This window comes from Aquarana catesbeiana, linkage group LG06, assembly GCF_042186555.1.
Source record: "Aquarana catesbeiana isolate 2022-GZ linkage group LG06, ASM4218655v1, whole genome shotgun sequence".
In the NCBI taxonomy this organism is placed as follows: domain Eukaryota; kingdom Metazoa; phylum Chordata; class Amphibia; order Anura; family Ranidae; genus Aquarana; species Aquarana catesbeiana.
In genome coordinates, this window is record NC_133329.1 from 354,210,974 (window position 1) to 354,232,586 (window position 21,613).

Here is a 21,613-nt window from a genome sequence, read left to right on the forward strand (position 1 = left end):
CTAAAAATATCCACTAATTTGGGTTATTTTCACCAAAGAAATGTAGCAGTATAAATTTTGGCCCAAATTTATGAACAAAAATGACTCATTTGCAAAATTTTATCATAGAAACTAAAAAGTGTTTTTTTTTTTTTTTTAATTTTCACTTATGTCGCAAAAAATAAACTCAGTGGTGATTAAATATCCCCAAAAGAAAGCTCTATTTGTATGAAAAAAAAAATACAAATTTTGTTTGGGTACAGTGTTGCATGACTGAGTAATTGGCATTCAAAGTGTGAGAGCGTCGAAAGCTAAAAATTGGTCTGGGCCGGAAGGGTGTATAAATGCCCTGTATTGAAGTGGTTAAGCAGCACTTTGCTGAGTAGCAAAAATTCTATGGTCATGGATGGGGTAAAACCTTCTGGAGCTCAAGTGGTTAAAGTGTTTTCAACTGTTTCCTGGAATTATAATAAGTATTCACTAAATAGTGCTCCCCCCCCCCCTCTTTTTTTTTTTTTATTTGTGTTACTTTACACTGAATAATGAAATATAAATAGAAACCAGTTTGACAATTTTTGTATCGGCCAGTATAAATAACATCATGGCTAAGTCACAGTGACAGGCTTCCTTGTGTCAGCATCGTGCTCACATAACGCTGCAGAACCGGTTACGGCACTTAGGTCGTCAGTGAGCCAAGTATCTTCGGTGCTGTCACTTTCATTTGATTTTACCTTTCAGTGTGTTTCCTTCTGGAAGTGCCTACTATTGTTTCTGACCTGAGTTTGAGGATCACCTCCATTTCTACCATGTCATATACACGCTTGGTTAACAATCCAGACGGTATGGAAGGTAAGTCCATTTTCAATGTAGAAATTAAAAGAAAGCTTTGTTCTTCTACTGGGGGGTTTTGTGACTTGCATAAATGTTTTATTTAGGAATGTACAATTGCTAAATTGTGTGACTAGGCAAAACATTTTCTTTAATATTGGATAAAGTGGGTAAGGGTTAAATGGTAACTCCATTCTTGTAGGAAAAACAATAGCAAATAAAATATATATATATATATAGCATATACAATTGCTACATAAGACATACATACTGTAATTGAATGTTCTTAAAAATTGCCTTTTCAAGCAGCATTGTAATTTTTTTGTAAAATGCAATGTAATATGGCTACCTGGAGGCATTCTGTACACAGATGGTATACAGAACACCCCCCAGATATCCAATTTCCTGCCTGTGTGATTGACTTAAAAATCTGCACTGTGCTCGTCAGATTTTGGGCATCCCCTGCAACAAAAATGTCATTTTCAGGGAGATACTTGTGTCTCAGCAAATCATGTCTAAAGGAATGCAGATCCTGACACTTTGCTCATTAGAACCCTGCAAGTGCAGCAGCTGACTGATAATTATGAAGCCACTCCTATTAGATTCAATTTCCACATGGACACAGAGAAACAAACAGCGATTTCTTCAGAATAACAAAAGGTAGGAATCTGCAACAAAGTTTGTTAAAATCCTTGCAATGTACATTGATCATCCAGAGGGGAATGTGTTTGGGTTTTTTTTGTTTTTTTTCAACAAAAGTGGAGTTACTCTTTAAAACCTGTCGTCATATTTTTTTTTTTTTTTTTGCTGTCTCTGTCCTGTCCTGAAAACCTAACCAGAATTAAAAGGAATTTTCCGAAAAGTGTAGGGAACTGCCCTCTTAAACAGTTGTCAGGGCTAAGGTTAAGGCTAAGGTCATACTAGCCAATTATATGACCAAGACTAAGGTCATACTAACCTAGCTGCCAACCATTGGTCGTGGTATGGCCCCTTTGGCATGAATGGTTGAGTTTGACAGGCAGTGCCACCTATCAACTCTGTCAACTTGACATGCTGTGGTAAAGATGCATAGCTTCATGGCCGCAACATGTGAGCAACCCCCTTTTGAATGTAATGTAGACTTTAGGTTGGCAGTTGGGGGACTGTAAAACTGTGGCTCAAATACTTGTTTTTACTGCCCCTGAGCTGCCCAGGGGAAAGGGGCTAGATAGGTTTCCTCACTGGAAGATTTCACCTCACCTATTGTTCTAAGGATACTTTAAAACTGTGCATTGCTCATCACATTCTGTCTTGGTGACAATGGACAAATGGAGAGGGTGAATCTGCCCAGTTGGGATACAAACAGCAAAATAAAGTTTGGGCTGTAAGTACACTTATTTACATTTAACATCCAAAAATAGCACTGGCTATAAATGTAATTTTGTATGTCTGTTACCTAGACAGGAAATATTATATATGTAAATACACTTAAAACATGTTACCCTAATGCCCTGTACACACGGTCGGACTTTGTTCGGACATTCCGACAACAAAATCCTAGGATTTTTTCCTACGGATGTTAGCTCAAACTTGTCTTGCATACACACGGTCACACAAAGTTGTCGGAAAATCCGATCGTTCTAAACGCGGTGACGTAAAACACGTACGTCGGGACTATAAACGGGGCAGTGGCCAATAGCTTTCATCTCTTTATTTATTCTGAGCATGCGTGGCACTTTGTGCGTCGGATTTGTGTACACACGATCGGAATTTCCGACAACAGATTTTGTTGTCGGAAAATTTTATATCCTGCTCTCAAACATTGTGTGTCGGAAAATCCGATGGAAAATGTTTGATGGAGCCTGCACACGGTCGGAATTTCCGACAACAAGGTCCTATCACACATTTTCCGTCGGAAAATCCAACCGTGTGTACGGGGTATAACACTTCATATTCCTGATATGTGCCCGCTGTACCATGTACTTGTATGAGAAAGTAGCCTGTTCTTTGTATTGCTTCCTTTGTGTGAAATCCCTGGTCTTCCTGCCAGTCCCTCTGCTTTCCTATTAAAAACTGACCACACTAAAGAGGAAAACACACCGTGGTCAGTTATCTAGCTATGCTGAGAACTCAGTGTGCTCTCCTCCAATGATCAGACTTCTCCTGGCACGCCCCTGCTGAACAGCCATTTACTGGGAAGCTTGGTGTGCTGCTGCTTCTCCTCCCCCAGCTCATATGCAGCTGAGAACAGAGGGAATGTGATCACTTCTAAAAAAGGGGAAAACTGTATTTATAATGTATTTAAATCTATACAGAAATATTTTGCCTTTCATTTCTATTTTAAACTGAATAGGTTATTTTACAAGGTGATTGTTTACAACCGCTTTGACTCTTTTCTACCGATTTAGGACTCAATCACACTTGTGTGTACTAATACATCAACAAAGGGGTTAATGAATCCTTCTATGTTTCTTCTAGGTAGTGCCAACCATCCATTGCCCAGGGCAAAGATGCCAAACTGCCCCCCAACCCCCCCCCCCCCCCCACCCCACCCCATGGCTCTAAGGTTTGGATCAGAGTGTCCACGTCCCTGCAGTAAACCATTGCGCCCAGGACAATCGCTCCTCCTGCCCACCTTGTCACTGCCCTGCTCCTTAGGGGTCTCTGTAGACTACATGCACCATAACTTGCTCTACAATAAACTGGTGTGGGCTTTTAAGGGTTAAAATAGGCACTGAGGAGACAACCTATTGCTCCCCAGCAGTCTATCTACTGTCTCTGAAAAGAGATCCATCACAGATTGATTATAGAGGTGCAGCAAGGGCAGCCACAAATGTAAACCATGCCTAGGTTTAACCACTTTTGTATGGCTGCTGCATACAATGCTTCTGATTCACTTTCTACCCCCAGCCAGAAGTCCTTAAACTTCCAGCAGCAGGGATGCTTTGTTAGTGTTGCTGGAGATAAGGGGCACTTCCTTTTTTATGCTGAGGAACCTTTCTGAACTTCTCAACCATAGAATATAACATCATCTTGATCGGCAGAAAAGGTACTCACTGGAACAGTAGCAGTGTTACTTAAAGCTGAACTTTGGGGAAAATGCTAAATACATAGATAAAACCTGTGGGGAAGCTGTTTTACCTGCCATAGGCTTTGCATTTCTCTCCATCCAGTTCTGAAAACAGTTTCGGCCAGGGAGGGGACCTGATTATTCTCTACAGAGGTTTCCCCACTGGACCGTAAAAGGAGAAGCAACAGACTGGCAAGCTAATCTCCTGCTATAAGCATGCTCCTTTGTGCTGTCATTGCCCCTTTCCCAGTCTGAGATCTTGCTCTGCTAGAGGGAGAGGTTTGTAGGGCGGCCTACAGTATGCCAAATGTTAGACAGATTGGTATGGACAGGCTTAACTCTAGTGACTGCAATACATCAGAATTGGAGTCCCCCCCCCCCCCCCCCCCCATTCCAGCAGGTTTGTCTAAAGCTCCATACACACAGGCTGAATATCGTCCGGTTTAACAGAAACATCCAGAACATCTGGCTCCTGTCAAAGGGGCATGCCTGAAAAACACCTGCCTATCAGCATTTGATCAGCACTCTCAGCCAACAGCTGAGAGTGCTGACCAGTGTGTTCTGGCGGGGGGGTGTAGGTCAGTCCCCCTGTCAGAACACAAAAGCTCAGTGGGGAGATCACTGTACTAACTTTGGGTAGTTAGTACAGTGGCTCCTCTCCTTTCTCCTTACCTACCTTTAAGCTTCACAATCCTAAACTGAATGGGTCTTCCAGAAAATGTAGGTATGGGAGGAGCCATAGTTACAGCTCACTATTACACAGTTCAATATCAGAAGGGGATCTCTTTGACTCAAGAGTCCTCTATATCAGTAGTTTCAGGCATTGTGCAAGGGTTCGACACTCCACCAAGCCAGTGGGACACTGCTGTCCAAAGTGGTCGGTCTGTTTCAACTAATAGGCAACCCAAGAGCTCTACTTCAGCACAGTTCCCTTCCTTGTTCAGGGCAGCTACTTCTTCCCTGCAAAGCCTATTTAATTACTCTTTATCCCTGCACATTACAGACACCAAATGTCCAGTTGGGTGCAGATTGCTGATAAATTATGTTGAAGTAAAACCGTTACAAAGCAAACAATCTTCTTATCAGGTGGAGACGTTTCCAACATGGTACCTTAAGGCAAGTCTCAAAAGATTAGACATCTTCCATAACTTCTAGTTTTTGGGTGCTCACAGTGATACAGTTGCTCAATTATACACCTAAAAAAAAAAAAAAATGAAACCTCTCTCTCCTCTATCCCCAAAAAGCTCTGAGGGTAAAGTCAATCGCAGTGTGTATACTTGCAGTGCTTTCTGGTTTCTCTTCTGGTGCACTTAAGCGTTCTTTTGCTTCTCCTATGGGGAAAACCTTGCATAAGATATGCTTGTGACCCTACCTTTCCCTAAACCATGGAAGCATGCAGCCATGTTCTCTAGAAAAGGGCAGTTATGTGGTCTTCTCTCTCTCAGCTTACATGATGGTAGCTGCTCTGTTCACTTCCCATGCAGGACTCCCCATTGTTTGTACAGAGCATGGTATACCATGTCTGCACAAAAATGGCTGCCAGGTCTCATGGGAATCTTGTGACTTATTTGGCACAGCTTTACCTAATTGGCCACCCGAAGCTCATGGCAGATGACAAGTTAGTCCTCTGCATGGTTTCCTTTAGTGCTCAGAGTACAGTAGCATCTATGTAATTCTCCAGGACACTATCCTGCCTGGAGTCAATTGGTGGTGCACCTTGGGGAGATGCCAATCCTGACCCTCCCCTCCTAACATCCTTCTAGGGGCTGGTATAAAGTTAAATTCATATACTTGCACTGCTTGCATTAAGGCTCGATTCACACATAAACCGGCCGGAGATCGCACAGCAATGCTGTGCGCCCCTGTTCTCCGTTTCAGGGACGAATTAGGGTTGAATCTTTGCCTGAATTCGGCCCTAAAACAGAGCCAAAGACACAGAATTTCTGTGCAATCCGCTCCGCAGCTGCCCCAGAGATATGTCAACCGGCTGCATAGAGAGCCAGTCACATTCTCCTGCTGCGCGAATTGGATGCAGGGAAATTCGCATGAATCCAGCCTAAAAAAAAGAATGTAAGATTGTGTTAATTAATACAGAGCTGCATTTGTTTGTGTCCTTCATATTTACCTTGGGTTCAGCTTTAACTTTAGTTAATGAACCTTGTGATACCTTGTCCTCCATGAGAGTCTTCTTATGCCCCGTACACACGGTCGGATAGGGCATATGTATCCCAAAGTTCCAGGAAATGCCTTATGCCCCATACACACGATCGGACATTCTGACAACAAAACCCATAGATTTTTTCCGACAGATGTTGGCTCAAACTTGTCATGCATACACACGTTCACGCAAATCTTGTCGGAAAGTCCGAACTTCAAGAACGCGGTGACGTACAACCCGTACGACGAGCCGAGAAAAATTAAGTTCAATAGCCAGTGCGGCTCTTCTGCTTGATTTCGAGCATGCGTGGAACTTTGTGTGTCGGAATTGTGTACACACAATCGGAATTTACGACAATTTACGATTTTGTTGTCGGAAAATTTGAGATCCAGATCTCAAATTTTGTGTGACGGAAATTCCGATGGTATATGTCCGATGGAGCCTACACACGGTCAGAATTTCCGACAATGAGCTCCCATCGAACATTTTCTGTCAGAAAATCCGACCGTGTGTACGGGGCATTAGAGTGATCTCATGACAAACACAAGTAGCTTATCCCAAATAGAAAGCTGTTAACCCAAAGACTGCCTCTGCAGAATGACTTTCACCACCCAAAAACTTTTTGTCCGTTTTTCTATATGTAGCGCTACCACCATGAGGGTCGCTTGCTGAATCTGTACCCCACTGGTTGCCTCGACCATGCAAGACCTCTGACACCCTGGGCTCAGACATTTTTCAAGGATAATCAAAGATGTATAGACACACATACAATTCAGGTGGAAAAGTTGGATAATATTTATAAAAGTTTATTAGCATAAATCCCCAGTGGTATAAGCTTGACCCCCGAGGAAGTTTTACACCAACATGAAACGCACAATGGTGTCAATGATATAAAACGGTGACACAAAAGCAATATTTGGTTGTAGAATGTGGTGAAGTAGCGTGGGGGTGGGGCAGAGGGGACCGTGACCCCGGGTGTATCATCTGGAGGGGTGCAGAAAAGTCCAGACTCCCGCTGTGCCCGCCATCCTATCTCCTGCTGTGCCCGCCATCCCGACTCCCAAGTATTGCACCGACTCCTCTGCCATTCTCTATGATCTGATCCTCTGTGGCTGTCTCCGAGCTCAGCAATAGGCATTCCCCGTGTTTGACCAAACAGGGGTCATGTGAAGCAGGGGACATGGGAGATCGCAGTCAGTTGTCCCGCTTCGCTGTCAGGATCTCACCGCTGGCTGGGATCAGACTGCCCCACTCCGGATCTCCTCACACACTCAGCATGGGAGAGAAGAGCCCTACCATGTGAGTGGTTGGCGGTGCACTTCTGTGTCAGGGCCAAGCTGTCTGGAGACGAGCAGGCTCAGCAGGGGCTGAGACATAGAATTCTGGGGGGGGTGGGTTTGGTTGCTGAGGTCCTCCTCCATTTTTGCAGACTGCTTGTTGTGGGCCACATGGACTCAGGAATCCTAGTAAACAACAAACAGTATGTAGGACTGTATCATCAGCTTTCCATCTCGTGATGCCAGTGCTGTTGATAAAAGACAACCAGAGGAAGAGGGCAAAGACAAATGTGTCACCTCTGTGAGCACTAAACTCTCATCCTCCTGTATATGATATACACTAAATGACCATCAAAAATCTGTTGTATAATTCATAGACCTCCTGTCCACCAGGGACGCTCCAGCTGTTACTTCAGATACTCTTGATCCTCATGGCACTGGACCCTTTATGGTCTCTGATACTCATATAGGTTTGTGCATGTTGGGGCATCACAGAGGCAGTCGCGGATTGGAAGTGACATAGGTGTGTGTACAGCCCGATTCTCCTTTTTTGAAGCGTTCTCTCTATTTGTATTGTGTAAGTGCAAATTTGTGGTTAATAAAACCGGAGTTTTTATCCTACTACACAATGGGAGGATTTTTATGCCTTTTTTTTCCTAGCATGCACAAACCTATATGAATATTGGAGACCTTAAAGGGAACAGTGCCATGAGAATCGAGAGTATCTGAAGTAACAGCTGGAGCGTCCCTGGTGGACAGGAGGTCTATGGATTATACAACAGATTTTTGATGGTCATTTAGTGCATATCATATACGGCAAGGTGAGAGTTTAGTGAGCACCGAGGTGACAGATGTGGATTCACTTAGGAACACTGTGATTTGGGACCCCAAGAGCACTGAAGAAAATTGATATACTATGGCTCCACACTCAGATTTATTTCACTATTCTATAGACTTTGATTTATATTTATACTAACTTGTGTACCTACCTACCTACATTTTATTGATGAATTAAAGATATGAATTTATTTTGGACGCATTTATGTCTTTAGTTATTTATGGTAGTTGTTAGCAGTAACTTTTTTTTGCACGCTGATTTGCAGAGCAGCACACCTTATATTATATAATCTGTACACTGTGGGAACACGTTTGTGACTGCAGCAGCATCATTAATTTATCATTGTAATTTGTATTTATTTCTTTGATTTTTATCTTCTGTATTGCTACACTTTCCTTTGTCAATACACATACACCAACTAGGCAGTGCAGGAGTTCACTCCTTTTATTGTTGTAATGCATTCATGCCCAACCATTACTTCCTAGGTTCACACTGATGCGGGTTAGAAATTGTGCGAGTTCAGCTGAAGTCGCACGATTTCAAACCTGCAATGCGGTCCAACTTCAGGACAGTGTTAATTTAGTCGACTAAAATGCCTAAAACATTTTAGTCGACTAAATGAATACTATTTTAGTGAACTAAAATATGACTAAAACTAAAATCGCATTTTAGTCAAGACTAAAATGGGGCTAAAACTAAAATGCCATTTTAGTGAAAAGACTAAGACTAAAAATTAAATTGAAATTTGACTTCAAAATTACCACTGTTCTGTAGTGCATGTTCATACCTCAATACCAAAAATAATAACCTATTTGATTTTTCACTCCAGCAGTATAAAATGAGTTTGAACATTGTAGAGAAACTTTAACTAATGAATTTCAATTTAATTACACCCATTAGATTTTAGACAACTAAAATGAGTTTTAGTCGACTAAATCTCCAGTACATTTTAGTCGACTAAATAAGACTAAAACAATTGCAGAAGACTAAAATGGGACTAAAATGCCATTTTAGTCCTAAGACTAAAACGAAATCGAAATTTGCTGCCAAAATTAACACTGCTTCGGGGGCAATTTGACAGACATCTGTGTGGGTTCGTGCACAGGTGTCTATTCAAATCACCGCCAAAGTCGGCAAAAGTAGTAAAGGAAGTACTTTTGGGAATCGGTGCGGCGCAGCAAAGTCGGCGTCACACCAATTCGGACAGAGCCATTGCTAGCAATAGCCAACAATTTGGCATGCGATTTGACACCCGCACACGATGACTCGTGTGATGATCTTTCTCTTTTTTCTCTTTTCTCTTTTCTCTTTTCTCTTTTTTCTCTTTTTTTCTCTTTTCTCTTTTCTCTTTTCTCTTTTCTCTTTTCTCTTTTCTCTTTTCTCTTTTCTCTTTTCTCTTTTCTCTTTTCTCTTTCTCCACACACCAACACAGTCACTTGCTAGCAGCTTACAGGCCAGGGTCCCAGAAGAGAGATCCCACCCACCCACAGGCAGGGCTGGACTGGGACAAAAATTTGGGCCTGGACTTCATCCAGACTGGCCCACTTTGACAGGTCTCTCCCATGCCGGCTGGACAAACCCGCCTCCCCCGGCCTGCCACCCAAGCCCCCCCCCCCACTAGCCATTAGCTGTTCTACATTATTTCTCTTATAGGCAGTACCAGTGGGGAAGTTAGACATCATTTCACCTGGGGCAAAGAATCAGTTTGGCGCCCCCCCCCCCAATGGGACAAGATTAGGCAGTAAAGTGAGGCCACCCTCCTTCCGGATCGTATGATGAGCTTCTCAGTGTTGACCCCTGAGCATCACGGCTGTATTCAGGCGCGCTGCATAACTAGCCAGGGAGAGGAGGTGAGCACTGTGGGGGGGACAGAGGATCGGAGGGAGGCGGCGGTCCACTGTCACTGAAATCGGCCCACTGAGCCATCGGCCCACCGGGAAACTCCCTGTAGTCCCGATGGCCAGTACATGCCTGCCCACAGGCCTTTTTATCACCTCTCCCAGCATCCTGTTCTACATCTCCCAAGATGCTTTGCTTTCCTCATGCAGGCAGCTCCCGAAGAAGCTGCTGAGTAGATGGACATTTTTTTTCCTCCCAGTAATTGCCCCGCAGCGAGACACAGAATTCTGATCACTCTTCAGACTCATTATCAGTGTAGGGGTTTGCTTTTTGGATGCTTAATGAAAACTTGAACTCAGATAGGTAGCGGGTAATTGAAGGATACTCTAGTAACCTTTTTAGTAGCAGTTCCTTTAGAACTGTGAACCAAGTCCTTGCACAAGTTCATAATGGACTGAACTTTGTAGTAGCAACTTGAGAAGATTAGTCATCTTCTTGAAATTCCAAGAAAAGTCCTTTAACTAGGAATTAAATAGACTAAGCTCTTCAGGACACAATGTCCCCTCTAAACACGCTGGCTCTATCATAGGAGGGATGGCAGCAGCAAACAGTCTCTAGAATCCCTCACACCAGTCTGTACTTACTAATGTCCTTGGATAACTGGTTGCCTCCTTTCAATATCTTCCAGACACTTTTCCCCCCATGGTACAAACTAGATCCTCAGATGACCGCTTCAGCCAACTCGCAACAAAGTAGGCTTTCAGCCAGCCCAACTGAGGCATTGATGAACTGCAGACACATGGCAGAATTGCCTAGTGGGAAAACACCCCCCCCCCCCCCGGGTTGTCCTGTCCTAATTGCCTAGGGGGCAAACAGCCCCCCCCCCCCCCCCCCCCCCAGGTTGTCCTGTCCTGAGGAAAAACGATCCCTCTGCCCTCACTCTGAGTATTTATACACACTCCCAGCCAATATCCTGGCACTTTTCCCCAGGGTTTGGCCAGGGCTGAATAAATATTCAGCTGCTGATTAAATTCTCCCTGCCCGCTATACTGACTGCAGTGAGCCAGAACTAAATCTACCTAATACTGTATTCAGATGAGCTGAATTGTATTAAGTCAGAACTAAATTTACCTAACCTTGCACCTAGCTAGGAGAATGCTACACATTGGGGGCAACACTTTGTAAGGCACCTTTACAAGTTGAACTTCTATTTTCTCTCTCGACTGTATTCTGCGACTATTCCACTAGGAAGCCAGTGATATTTTCTCACCAGCCTCTAATGGAATATCTACAGGATTCTACAAAAATCTAGCTCCCAAGGAAGGGAATTCAGCTCACAGCAATGCACTGTGCCTTTAACATGTTTGGCAGGAGTTTCACTCTAAGAACACCTACACTATATTGTCAAAAGTATTAGGACACCTGCCTTTACACGCATATGCACTTTAATGGCATCCCAGTCTTAGTCCGTAGGGTTCAATAGTGAGTTGGTCCACCCTTTTGCAGCTATAACAGCTTCAACTCCTCTGGGAAATCTGTCCACAAGGTTTAGGGGTGTGTCTATGGGAATGTCTGACTATTCTTCCAGAGGCACATTTGCGAGGTCAGGCACTGATGTTGGACGAGAAGGCCTGGCTCGCATGCTCCGCTCTAATTCATCCCAAAGGTGTTCTATCGGGTTGAGGTCAGGACTCTGTGCAGGTCAGTCAAGTTCCTCCACCCCAAACTTTCTCATCCATGTCTTTATGGACCTTACTTTGTGCACTGGTGTGCAGTCATGTTGGAACAGGAAGGGGCCATTCCCAAACTGCTCCCACTGGAACGAAGGGGCCAAGCCCAACACCATAATCCCCACTCCACCAAATGATTTGGACCAGTGCTAAAAGCAAGGTTCAGAAAGACATGGACGAGCGAGGTTGGGGTGTAGAAACTTGACTGGCCTCCACAGTGTCCTGACCTCAACCCGATAGAACACCTTTGGGATGAATTGGAGCGGAGTCTGCGAGCCAGGCCTTCTCATCCAACATCAGTGCCTGACTTCACAAATGTGCATCTGGAAGAATGGTCAAACATTCCCATAGACACACTCCTAAACCTTGTGGACAGCCTTCCCAGAAGAGTTGAAGCTGTTATAGCTGCTAAGGGTGGGCTAACTCAGTATTGAACCCTACAGACTAAGACTGGGATGCCATTTAAAGTTCCTGTGTGTGTAAAGACAGGCGTCCAAATACTTTTGACAATATAGTGTATTTGGTTTAAAATGCCATTGATGTAGGTGAGAAGAGTCAGAATAATAAACTTAAATATCCACATATATAAATAATGAAAAAAAAAAGATTTAATAGTATTTATAAATGCCTTTACGTTATTTGTAGTTTTGGGGTACATTTTATTGGCAGTTCAGTAAGTGTTGGTTCATCTGAATGCAAATTTACATAATGATGTGACTGTTAGGTGTTTCATATATTGTGTGTCTGATGTTGCTTGACATCAACTGGAAAAATGCACTCCACCCAGGCTGCTCTGCCAATTGGCATTCTCCATTGTCAAAAACAAGCCATGCCAGGGCTCTCTGGAAACTTTGACCAGCAGATGTAACATTACTTTACTATGATCTGGCAAATCTTTGTGTATACTGAACTGATCACTAGATAGCTGTCATTCGTGCCTGACAATAATGCACAACCACCCTAATTCCTATAGATTTGTCTTTTAAGTTATCATGTTACTGTATATATTTTAGCAGTACGTAAACCAATACTCCCCACCTCAATGTAACTTACTATCTAATTTCCCACATTTTTTTTCATGCGTTTTTTGGCGCGTTTTTGCACGACTTGCGGGTTTCTATGCAGCGTTTTTGGGCTTTGGCATTTTTTTTATTAGCCAATAGAGAAAAATATTATCTGTTGCATCATTTGTTGCTAGGTATTTCAGCTTTTTTAGCTTTTCCATTTAGCTTTTATTTCTTCTTTTATTATTATTCATTTATTAGAATGTTTTTTTCCCTTAGGGTAAATGGTTTGAGTTCAGTTTAGGTTAGGGTTAGGATTGGCATTTATTTATTTTTTATTATATGAATATTAAATGTAAGATAAAAACCATAAATAAAAAATAAATTCAATAAATGAATACTAAGTAACAATAAACAACTAAACACCTTAACACAAAATAAATTATTATTAATGTATTTTTTTGTTCGAGTTTGGGTGTATTATTAATACATTTTTATATAATTTTTTTTTTTTTAAGGTTAGAGGTTAATTATTATTAATGTATTATATTTTACTTATGATGATTTTTAGTTATTTGCATATTTATTTTTACATTTATTTACTCATATATTACTTTTCTTTGTTTTTTAAATCTTTCATTTGAGCAGAAAATCGCACAAATGGCGCGTTTCCATTCATTTCTATGGGAATAAAATGCCCAATTTGAGCGACCAAAAAAGCTCCAGAACTTGTTTGAGCTTCAGGCAACATGGTGTGCTTTTTTTTTTTTTCTCCTCCAGAGTTTGAGCTTCAAGCAGATAATTGCTCAGGTGTGAATGCAGCCTCAGGAACACACTAGATCAATTAACGCCAACTATCCTACCATCAATTATTTTTTTGGACTGCGGGAGAAAAATCACACAAATCTCCTTAGGGACAAACTACAACAAAAAAAACCATACCCGGAATTTTCTGTACTAATATTGGACTGCTTGCAAAGAAAGTCCAATATAAAAGACACAAAGAACATTTTTAATTATGATTACTCTAAGTACCTTAATTTGATTTGACATCAGGCATATGTGTTTTGAGCTTTGGGGTGCAGATCCTAATGCAACAGGCTGCACACACCTATGGTGCCAATGAAGTGGACCGCATACAAATGTGTTGACAAGGAACATGCTGATAGGAGAGAACAGAGGGATGACTCCATGACTTTGTTTTTCTGCTGCTGCTCTTTTCCTTTCCACTGAACAGGCTGAGGTTGTAGAAAGGACACTGCTGTATTCTATTGGCTGTGCTGAGTAAGGGGACTGTGTTGTAATCTTAGGATTGAACGGGCAAAAATATGCATCGCCTGGCAGGGTAAACTGCTCCATATTTGTATTCCATCTATTTAGCTGATTAAAGATGGCCAAAGGTGGAGCTACATTTATCCGGTTCAGCAGGAACCAGACGGATTTCAATCCATCTATGGCTGTTCCCACATGACAGAGGCAATGGCAGTTGGTGCTCAAAATTTTTGGGGGGGTGCAAACTGAAAAATTCTGAAAAAAAAAAAATTACAGCCTCACTGTGCCCCTCAATTGCAGCCACTGTGCCCCTCAATTGCAGCCACTGTGCCCCTCAAACGCAGCCACTGTGCCCATGAAACGCAGCCACTGTAATCCTCCTCCGCCCGCTTGCTGTCTGCCCGGCACTTACCCTGTCTCGGTGGGGCAGCGGGTGACGGCAGCGAGCGGTGTCCTCCATGGGTCTTCTCCCCTCCTCTCCTCCTGTCCCATCCTCTCCTATAGGCGATTGGACGTCTGATGGGTGTCCAATCACAGTGCCTGACGTTTCAGCCAATCAGGTGACGGGTAACAGACCCGAGCACCTGATTGGCAGAGAGGCGATTCAGTGTTAGAAAAGCAAATTAATTCGCTGTTCTCATGCACCTGGGTGAACTGTGAGCGCCAAGCATGGCACTTGCAGCTCACCTTTTTAACGTCTATTAGAGCCTATGGCTGTAATCAGGTGTTTCAAAAAACACCCCTGCCGCTGTATTTCAGGCACCTGGCGCCGGAAAAGGTGCCGGGTGCCTGAATAGGGGGTGTCAGCAGCAGCCATGGATAGATTCATGCAATGCATGAATCTATCCATTGGTCATAGAGGGGGTGGCTGGAGAGAGGGGGCGGCGCCCATGTGCCCTTATGGACGCACCCCCACTGGACAGAGGTCAATCTTATGAACGGTGTTGTAAAAATGTATTTCAATTGGTGGGGGTTTCTTTAGTCCCTTGGCCTGATGGGAGAGCCTATTTATTTATTTGGGTGGAATCAGGTGATTGGGGTTCTATGCCACCTGAATGGCTGTCTGGGTGGACGTGTGTTATGCTGCCCCGGGCTGCTAGGCCGTAAGCCTGAGGCCTATCCCGGGGACATCTGGCTGCTAGGCTGTCTGTGGCCTATACAGAAGCAGGAGAAGCAGCGCAGAGTTGGGACTGCAGGATTGGAGTCCAACCAAGAGTAATGGTTCAGCCGGACGGGGAACCAGTTGTGGTCGGGGGTAGAGGGGAAGCTGTCACCGCTAAGGGACCATCCACATTGTCACCAGAGACCATTGTGAGTAAGCTGGAGCCAGTACCAGAGTAGTCTTCTCAATAGCTGAGGACGGTGAAGAAGTGGGAAAACTTCAGAACATGCCAAGCCAAGGACACAGCGCAAAAAGCTGAGGTGGCGCTTGAGGAGCATCAGTGAGTGCCAAGCCAGGGACCTTGCGGGTCAGCAGGGGTGGCGCTTGAGGAGTATCTGTTAGGGTTGCCACCTTTTCTTCAAGCCAAACCCGAACATTTTGGGTGCCCCAAGGAGAGTAATAATGCGGTTCACATAGCGTGCTGGAGCAAAATGTGGGTGTGGCCAAATTGCTTTTGCTGACATTGTCAGCCTGTCCCCCCCCCCCCAGTGATGCTGAACCTGCTCACAGACAGCTGCCCGTAGCTCCTGGATAGCAACAGATTTGTGTGTGACTCTTACTTGGGGAGCCAAAGCTTGGTCTGATTAAATGTGTCCGGGTTTCAGTCCGCCTGAAACCCGGACACTTGATTCAAAACCCGGCCTGTCCAGGTGAATTCGGGACAGGGGGCAACCCTAGTATCTGTGAGTGCCAACCCAGGGACCCAGCAGGGAAGCGGGGGTGACCATTAAGGAAGATGCCGAGTTATGGAAGTGGAAGAGCTCAGAGGATGCAGTGGCGATTTGGGTTTGAGAGTCTAATGAGAGACTGGGAGCTCAGCGAGTGAAGATCTACAGTGAGAGACTGTAGAGTGCAAGGAGAACCATTTGTGTTACCAATAGTTAAATACAACTAACATTAGTGACTGTTACAAAATTTGTTGCATAGGAGACAGTGGTTTTACCTATACAAGTGGTGTCTGGCTGGAGGCCTTCCACTGTATAACTGTCTACTTATAGAAGTCTCGGAGTCTGCTAATTGGCATTGTATCTACTTAAGGGTGTCCTGGCCCTAACCCTCTCTCCCACAGTTCTAGTGCAAGAGACAATAAATCTCTCTGCATTCAAAAAGTGTCTAGTGCCCATCAATTCAGCTTGTATTACACCCACCATGCCTTGTAACCGACTCTACCAAGAAGGATGTCGGGGGGGCGGAGCTAGCCGGAGACCGAGGTGGACACCTGAGAGCGGAGCTCCGGTATCAGCAGGACTTAAGCGACTCATAGCAGCCCATCCGGGCCACAAACAACTACCAAAACACTGCATTTTTTTCTCCCCAAGACAGCAGCAACATCCATTGAAATTCCCAGGCACAAAAAAGACGGAAATCGTCCCCAGAAGCTGACGGAGTATTTTCCTCCTGAGCCCAGGGAAAATGGCCGGCGCCACATCCACGCTGGCCTCTGGATCTCGATCCCTGCCAGCTCAACAAGGGAAACCCTCAAAAAGACGCAGCCCTCCTAAATATCCCAACGCTACACCACCCACACCCTCCTCTGGGAGCCCTGAGAAGTCAAGATTCCGGACGGATGTAACAGATGAGGTGAGCCCGTTCCTTATATCAGGGATTGATACCAGGGAGGATACCAGGGAACTGCCAGACTCAATTGAAGTGTTTCCCACAAACAATCAACCAGTCTTAGATACCGTTCTAAAAGAGATGCTAGTCTCCCTGAGAAGTTCACTTCACTCAGATATAGTATCTTGTATGCATAAGTTTAGTACAGAACTGGGCTCTGTCTCTGAGAGAGTGTCACATGTTGAAAACAAGATGGGGGAATATGCAGTAACAATCATCAACCTAGTGGATGCAAATGATGAAAGGGATGAAGAAATTGAGGCGCTAAAAGCCAAAATGGCGGACATGGAGGACAGGGCCAGAAGGAATAATGTAAAGATAAGGGGAATCCCAGAATCTGTGCAGCAGCATGACCTGCGTAGCTATGCTTCCCAACTCTTTACCACAATCCTCCCTGACATGTCTGAGCTGGACTTTACGATTGATAGAATACACCGGCTACCTAAACCCTCCTACCTCTCTGAGAATGTCCCCAGAGACGTCATGCTGAGACTGAATTTCTATCAAACTAAAGAGAGATTGATGGCCATGTCAAGGCAAAAAGACCAAATTCCTGCACCTTACACCAATCTGCAATTTTGTGCTGACTTATCGCAGTTCATGTTGCAAAAACGCAGGAACCTGAACACTATAACAAAAGCCCTCAGAAATCACAAACTGAGCTACAAATGGGGTTTCCCGACAAAACTCAGTTACCAAAGAGGGAGTGGTTTATGTGATGGACACAATGGAAAAAGGTTTGGCACTACTCCATTCATGGGGGAATAATCCCAGATACATAGCCACAAAACCACCGTCAGAATAACCGCTCTAACATTAATCAAGAATGGCGTACAGCAAATCAGAAAAAACGCCCGTACCCACAAATAAAACGGATAGGGGTATAGTGGAACACATACCCACCTGCTGGAGATAATGTTCACAAGTTTCGATACACCTTTCTAGCTCGAACTATCCACCCCACTTATGAGTGGCCATGCGCCACACTCAAATCTTGGTTACACCTGTTGGGCTTATATCCTATGTTAGACTATGTGACACATTCACAAAATTTTGACATGTTTTTCTCATTAGTCAGAAACAATTGCATTAGTGCAATGATCACCAAGGACACCCTGAAGGAATTCCCTGCTCCTGATCAACAGCACCGGACGCCAAGAACCCTGTTAAATTGGAAACATACACTACTAACTGTAAGTGGAATATGCACATCATACACCTCTCAGCAACACTCTAATCCCCAATGGTGATTAAGTTTATGTCCATTAATGCCAAAGGACTCAATCACCTGGCAAAAAGGTCACTTTGGAAGGAGGCTATACACCAAAAATGCAATGTGTGTCCAAGAAACACACTTTAACAACCAATCCAAACCCAACTGCTCTCACCCTAGATTTCCACATCAATTCACAGCTAATGCTGACACAAAGAAAAAAGGGGTGATGACCATGATAAAAGACTCAATTGCCTTCAAATTACATGAAGCAATAACAGATCCACAAGGCCGCTTCCTGATTTTTAATTTGTGACATCAACTCCACCACTTACACTGTGGCAAATATTTACGCACCAAACAAGGGTCAGATTCGCTTCTTCCATAGGATTATGAAAAAAATTCAACCTGTAACGAAAGGAAAAAAGATGATATGTGGGGACTTTAAAATCACTCCTGACCCATACCTTGACTCCATAGCAACACTAAAAAGGACACCACCTTCCCTTAAAGAGGCACTAAGATCGCATTTTGATTTGACTTGTTTGATTCCTAGAGATGCCCCAACGCTAATGAAAGGGACTACTCCTTTTTTTTTCCAACAGCCACAGATCATATAGCAGGATTGATTTATTCTTAGTAGATAAGTGGTTATTGTTTAACTGTAAAAAGGCTGATATTAGTGTCATTACTTGGTCGGACCATGCCTCGGTCACCTTAACAGTTGAGTCTTCTAGCCATAACCCCACATACATATGGAGAGCTAATCCCAGGTTGTTTCAGGATGCTCTGACCAAGTCTAGAATCGATAAGCAGATAAAATAATTTTTTGACATTAACTGTCAGTCAGTGATGGACCCATTTGTAATATGGAACGCCCACAAGGAGTTGATCCAACAGGGGGTGAGGAATAAGAGGATGAGGCGGAAACACATGAATCAATTAATATCTAATATAGCAACACTCGAAAAACCAAATATGGCTACACCATCCACATACCTCACTGCACAACTAACCAAACTCCTCCCTGACCTGAGACTACTGTTTCTGGAGGATTTTGAAAAGGCCTCCAGAAGACTTAAGTTAAGCTACTACACCCCACCACACAATCCAAACAATATCACCCACAAGACATAGCGGACGCCTTTAGTCAATACTATGGATCGCTATATAACCTTAAAGTAGTCCCACTATTCCACAACCAACTACTGCACTCACTGAATCATTCCTGCAAAAAATTGATCTCCCTAAACTTTCTCCTGAACATCTAAGAGTTCTAAACTTTCCCATCTCCGATACTGAAGTAAAACAGATCATACATAATTTCCCCAAAACAAATCCCCGGGACCGGATGGATTCACAGGGGAATATTTCAAAACACACTGACCCCACATTTGGTCAACATTTTCAATTCAGCTGCCACCTCCTCCTCTTTTCCTCCAGAGATGTTGAAGGCCTTGATAATTGCTCTACCTAAACCAGGTAAAGATCCAGACACACCCCAAAATTTTAGGCCTATATCTTTGCTCAATAATGATATTAAGATGTACGCAAAACTTTTGGCTACGAGACTGGTGGATTTACTGCCTTCATTGATAGATATAGACCAGTCAGGTTTTACTAAAGGACGTCAGACGTCGGACGCTACCTGACATCTGATTAATGTGATTCCTGTGGCAGAGGGCCGCAAAGCACCTTCTCTGCTTCTTGCGTTGGATGCAGAGAAGGCGTTTGATGGGATTCACCGGCAGTTTTTATCACGGGTGTTGGCCAAGTTTGGTTTTACAGGGCCCATTTATTCGGCCATAATGGCATTGTACACTCTCCCTTCTGCACAAGTGTATATATCAGGAGCATTATCTACCCCATTTGAAATAACAAATGGGACTAGGTAGGGGTGCCCCCTCTCCCCACTGATTTTCAACCTGTTGATGGAACCTTTAGCCTCCTTTCTACGTACACACCCCAATATAAAAGGTATAGCAGTAGGGAAAAAACACGTCATCAGCCTATTCACTGATGGCATAATTTTATTTGCTGTCCAACACAGAAACTTCGCTACCAGAGATCCATCAGGCACTTCAAACATTTAATGCGGTATCATATTACAAAGTTAATTAAACAAAATCATACTTGCTGAATCTAGGTATCCCAGAAACAACAGAATACAAACCTAGGAATAGATTCCCATATACGTGGAAGAAAAATGGTTTCAAATATTTAGGCATCACCTTGACCCCTAAAACAAAAGACCTCCTACAAGACAATTACACACCCTTCTTAGATACACTAGGAGCCAAGCTATCTAAACTAGCGTTAACAGAATTATCATGGCTAAGTAGACTGGCAGCTCTCAAGATGCAGCTATTACTACAAATACTGTACCTCTTTAGGACATTACCAATCATGATTCCAAACTCTCTTATTTCAACTCCATGCAATCACAACTAAAATACCTATGGCAAGGTAAGAGGGCCAGATGCGCATTCAGCAAGCTCAAAAGCAGGTGGAATAGGCCATGTACAAATACAAGATTACTATTTTGCGACCATACTGTCTCAACTGAAGCACTGGTTCTCACCGCACTCCAGTGCTTTGTGGAAGGACCTAGAACAAGCCCAAATACAATATGATAATTTACAAGACTTCCTAATGACAGCTCCCTCTGCCGCGTCATTGAACAACAAACTAGCACCCCCTATTTTAGCATCTGTTAGAGCATGGACACACCTTAGGAAAATTCAAAAAAGGGCTAGTAACTTATCACCTAATGAAGCTTCCTCTCACAGCAATAAGTCTTCTCATACCAGATATCAATATCACTACATGGATAGAAAAAGGAATCAACCATATAGAGGACATACTAGGATGGCAAATAAAATCTTTTAAAAAACTCCAAATTACACACCATCTACCTATTACATTGCAATATACACACATACAACTAGACCACCTACTAAAAACGAACTCGCAGGTACTTGCATGTTTACCAGAAACAGTTACACAATATTACCAAAACACAGCAACATCAGCCAAAGGTGTACAGTATCTATCATATACACATGTTTACAGGACAAAAACATTTTATGAGAAAAACCAATCTATCAGAGCATGGGAACGGGACATTGGAGTGGTGTATACATCTAAACACTGGGAAAAAACATTGCGTCTCATTTACTCTGCCACTAAATGCACAAACTTATGGGAAATGCAACAAAAAATAACACTTTGGTGGTACCTCACACCATATCGGATCTCTAAAATATACCCAGAGGCTTCTCCGCATTGTTGGATAGGGTGCGGTGGCGTGGGCACAATGTACCATGCTTTACGGTCATGCTCCCACCTCCGTTCATTATGGTCTCAGGTAGAAAGACTTCAATTATTATCAATTATTTCAAACACCCAACAAACGTTAACGCCAGGTAACTTGTTGATTGAGAACCATTTGCAGTGCATTATCTAAGTTTATCCTTGTTTAACTTGTAAAATTCAATAAAAACTATTGAAACAAAAAAAGGATGTCAGCTCTCCCTGATTCTGGAGTTCACCATTTAGCCTCTAGAGGTCCAGGACCTTGCTACACACACTTGCATACATTGTATGTGGAACCCACAGTACCCACGTCAAGGCTTCTCTGTATACTG

At 43.4% G+C, this 21,613-nt stretch overlaps 1 protein-coding gene across 2 annotated transcripts in view; it reads left to right on the forward strand.

The window, feature by feature from the left end:
* Nucleotides 1-688: 688 nt before the first annotated feature.
* Nucleotides 689-21,613, forward strand: part of DPP4 (dipeptidyl peptidase 4) — a 198,209-nt gene continuing 177,284 nt past the window's right edge. For both annotated transcript variants that reach the window (XR_012245013.1, XM_073634044.1), the window contains exon 1: nt 689-828. Coding sequence is in view for 1 of the 2 variants with exons in the window: in XM_073634044.1 (XP_073490145.1) it covers nt 786-828 (43 nt within the window). In the remaining variant the exon portion in view is untranslated. The remainder of the gene's footprint in view (nt 829-21,613) is intronic.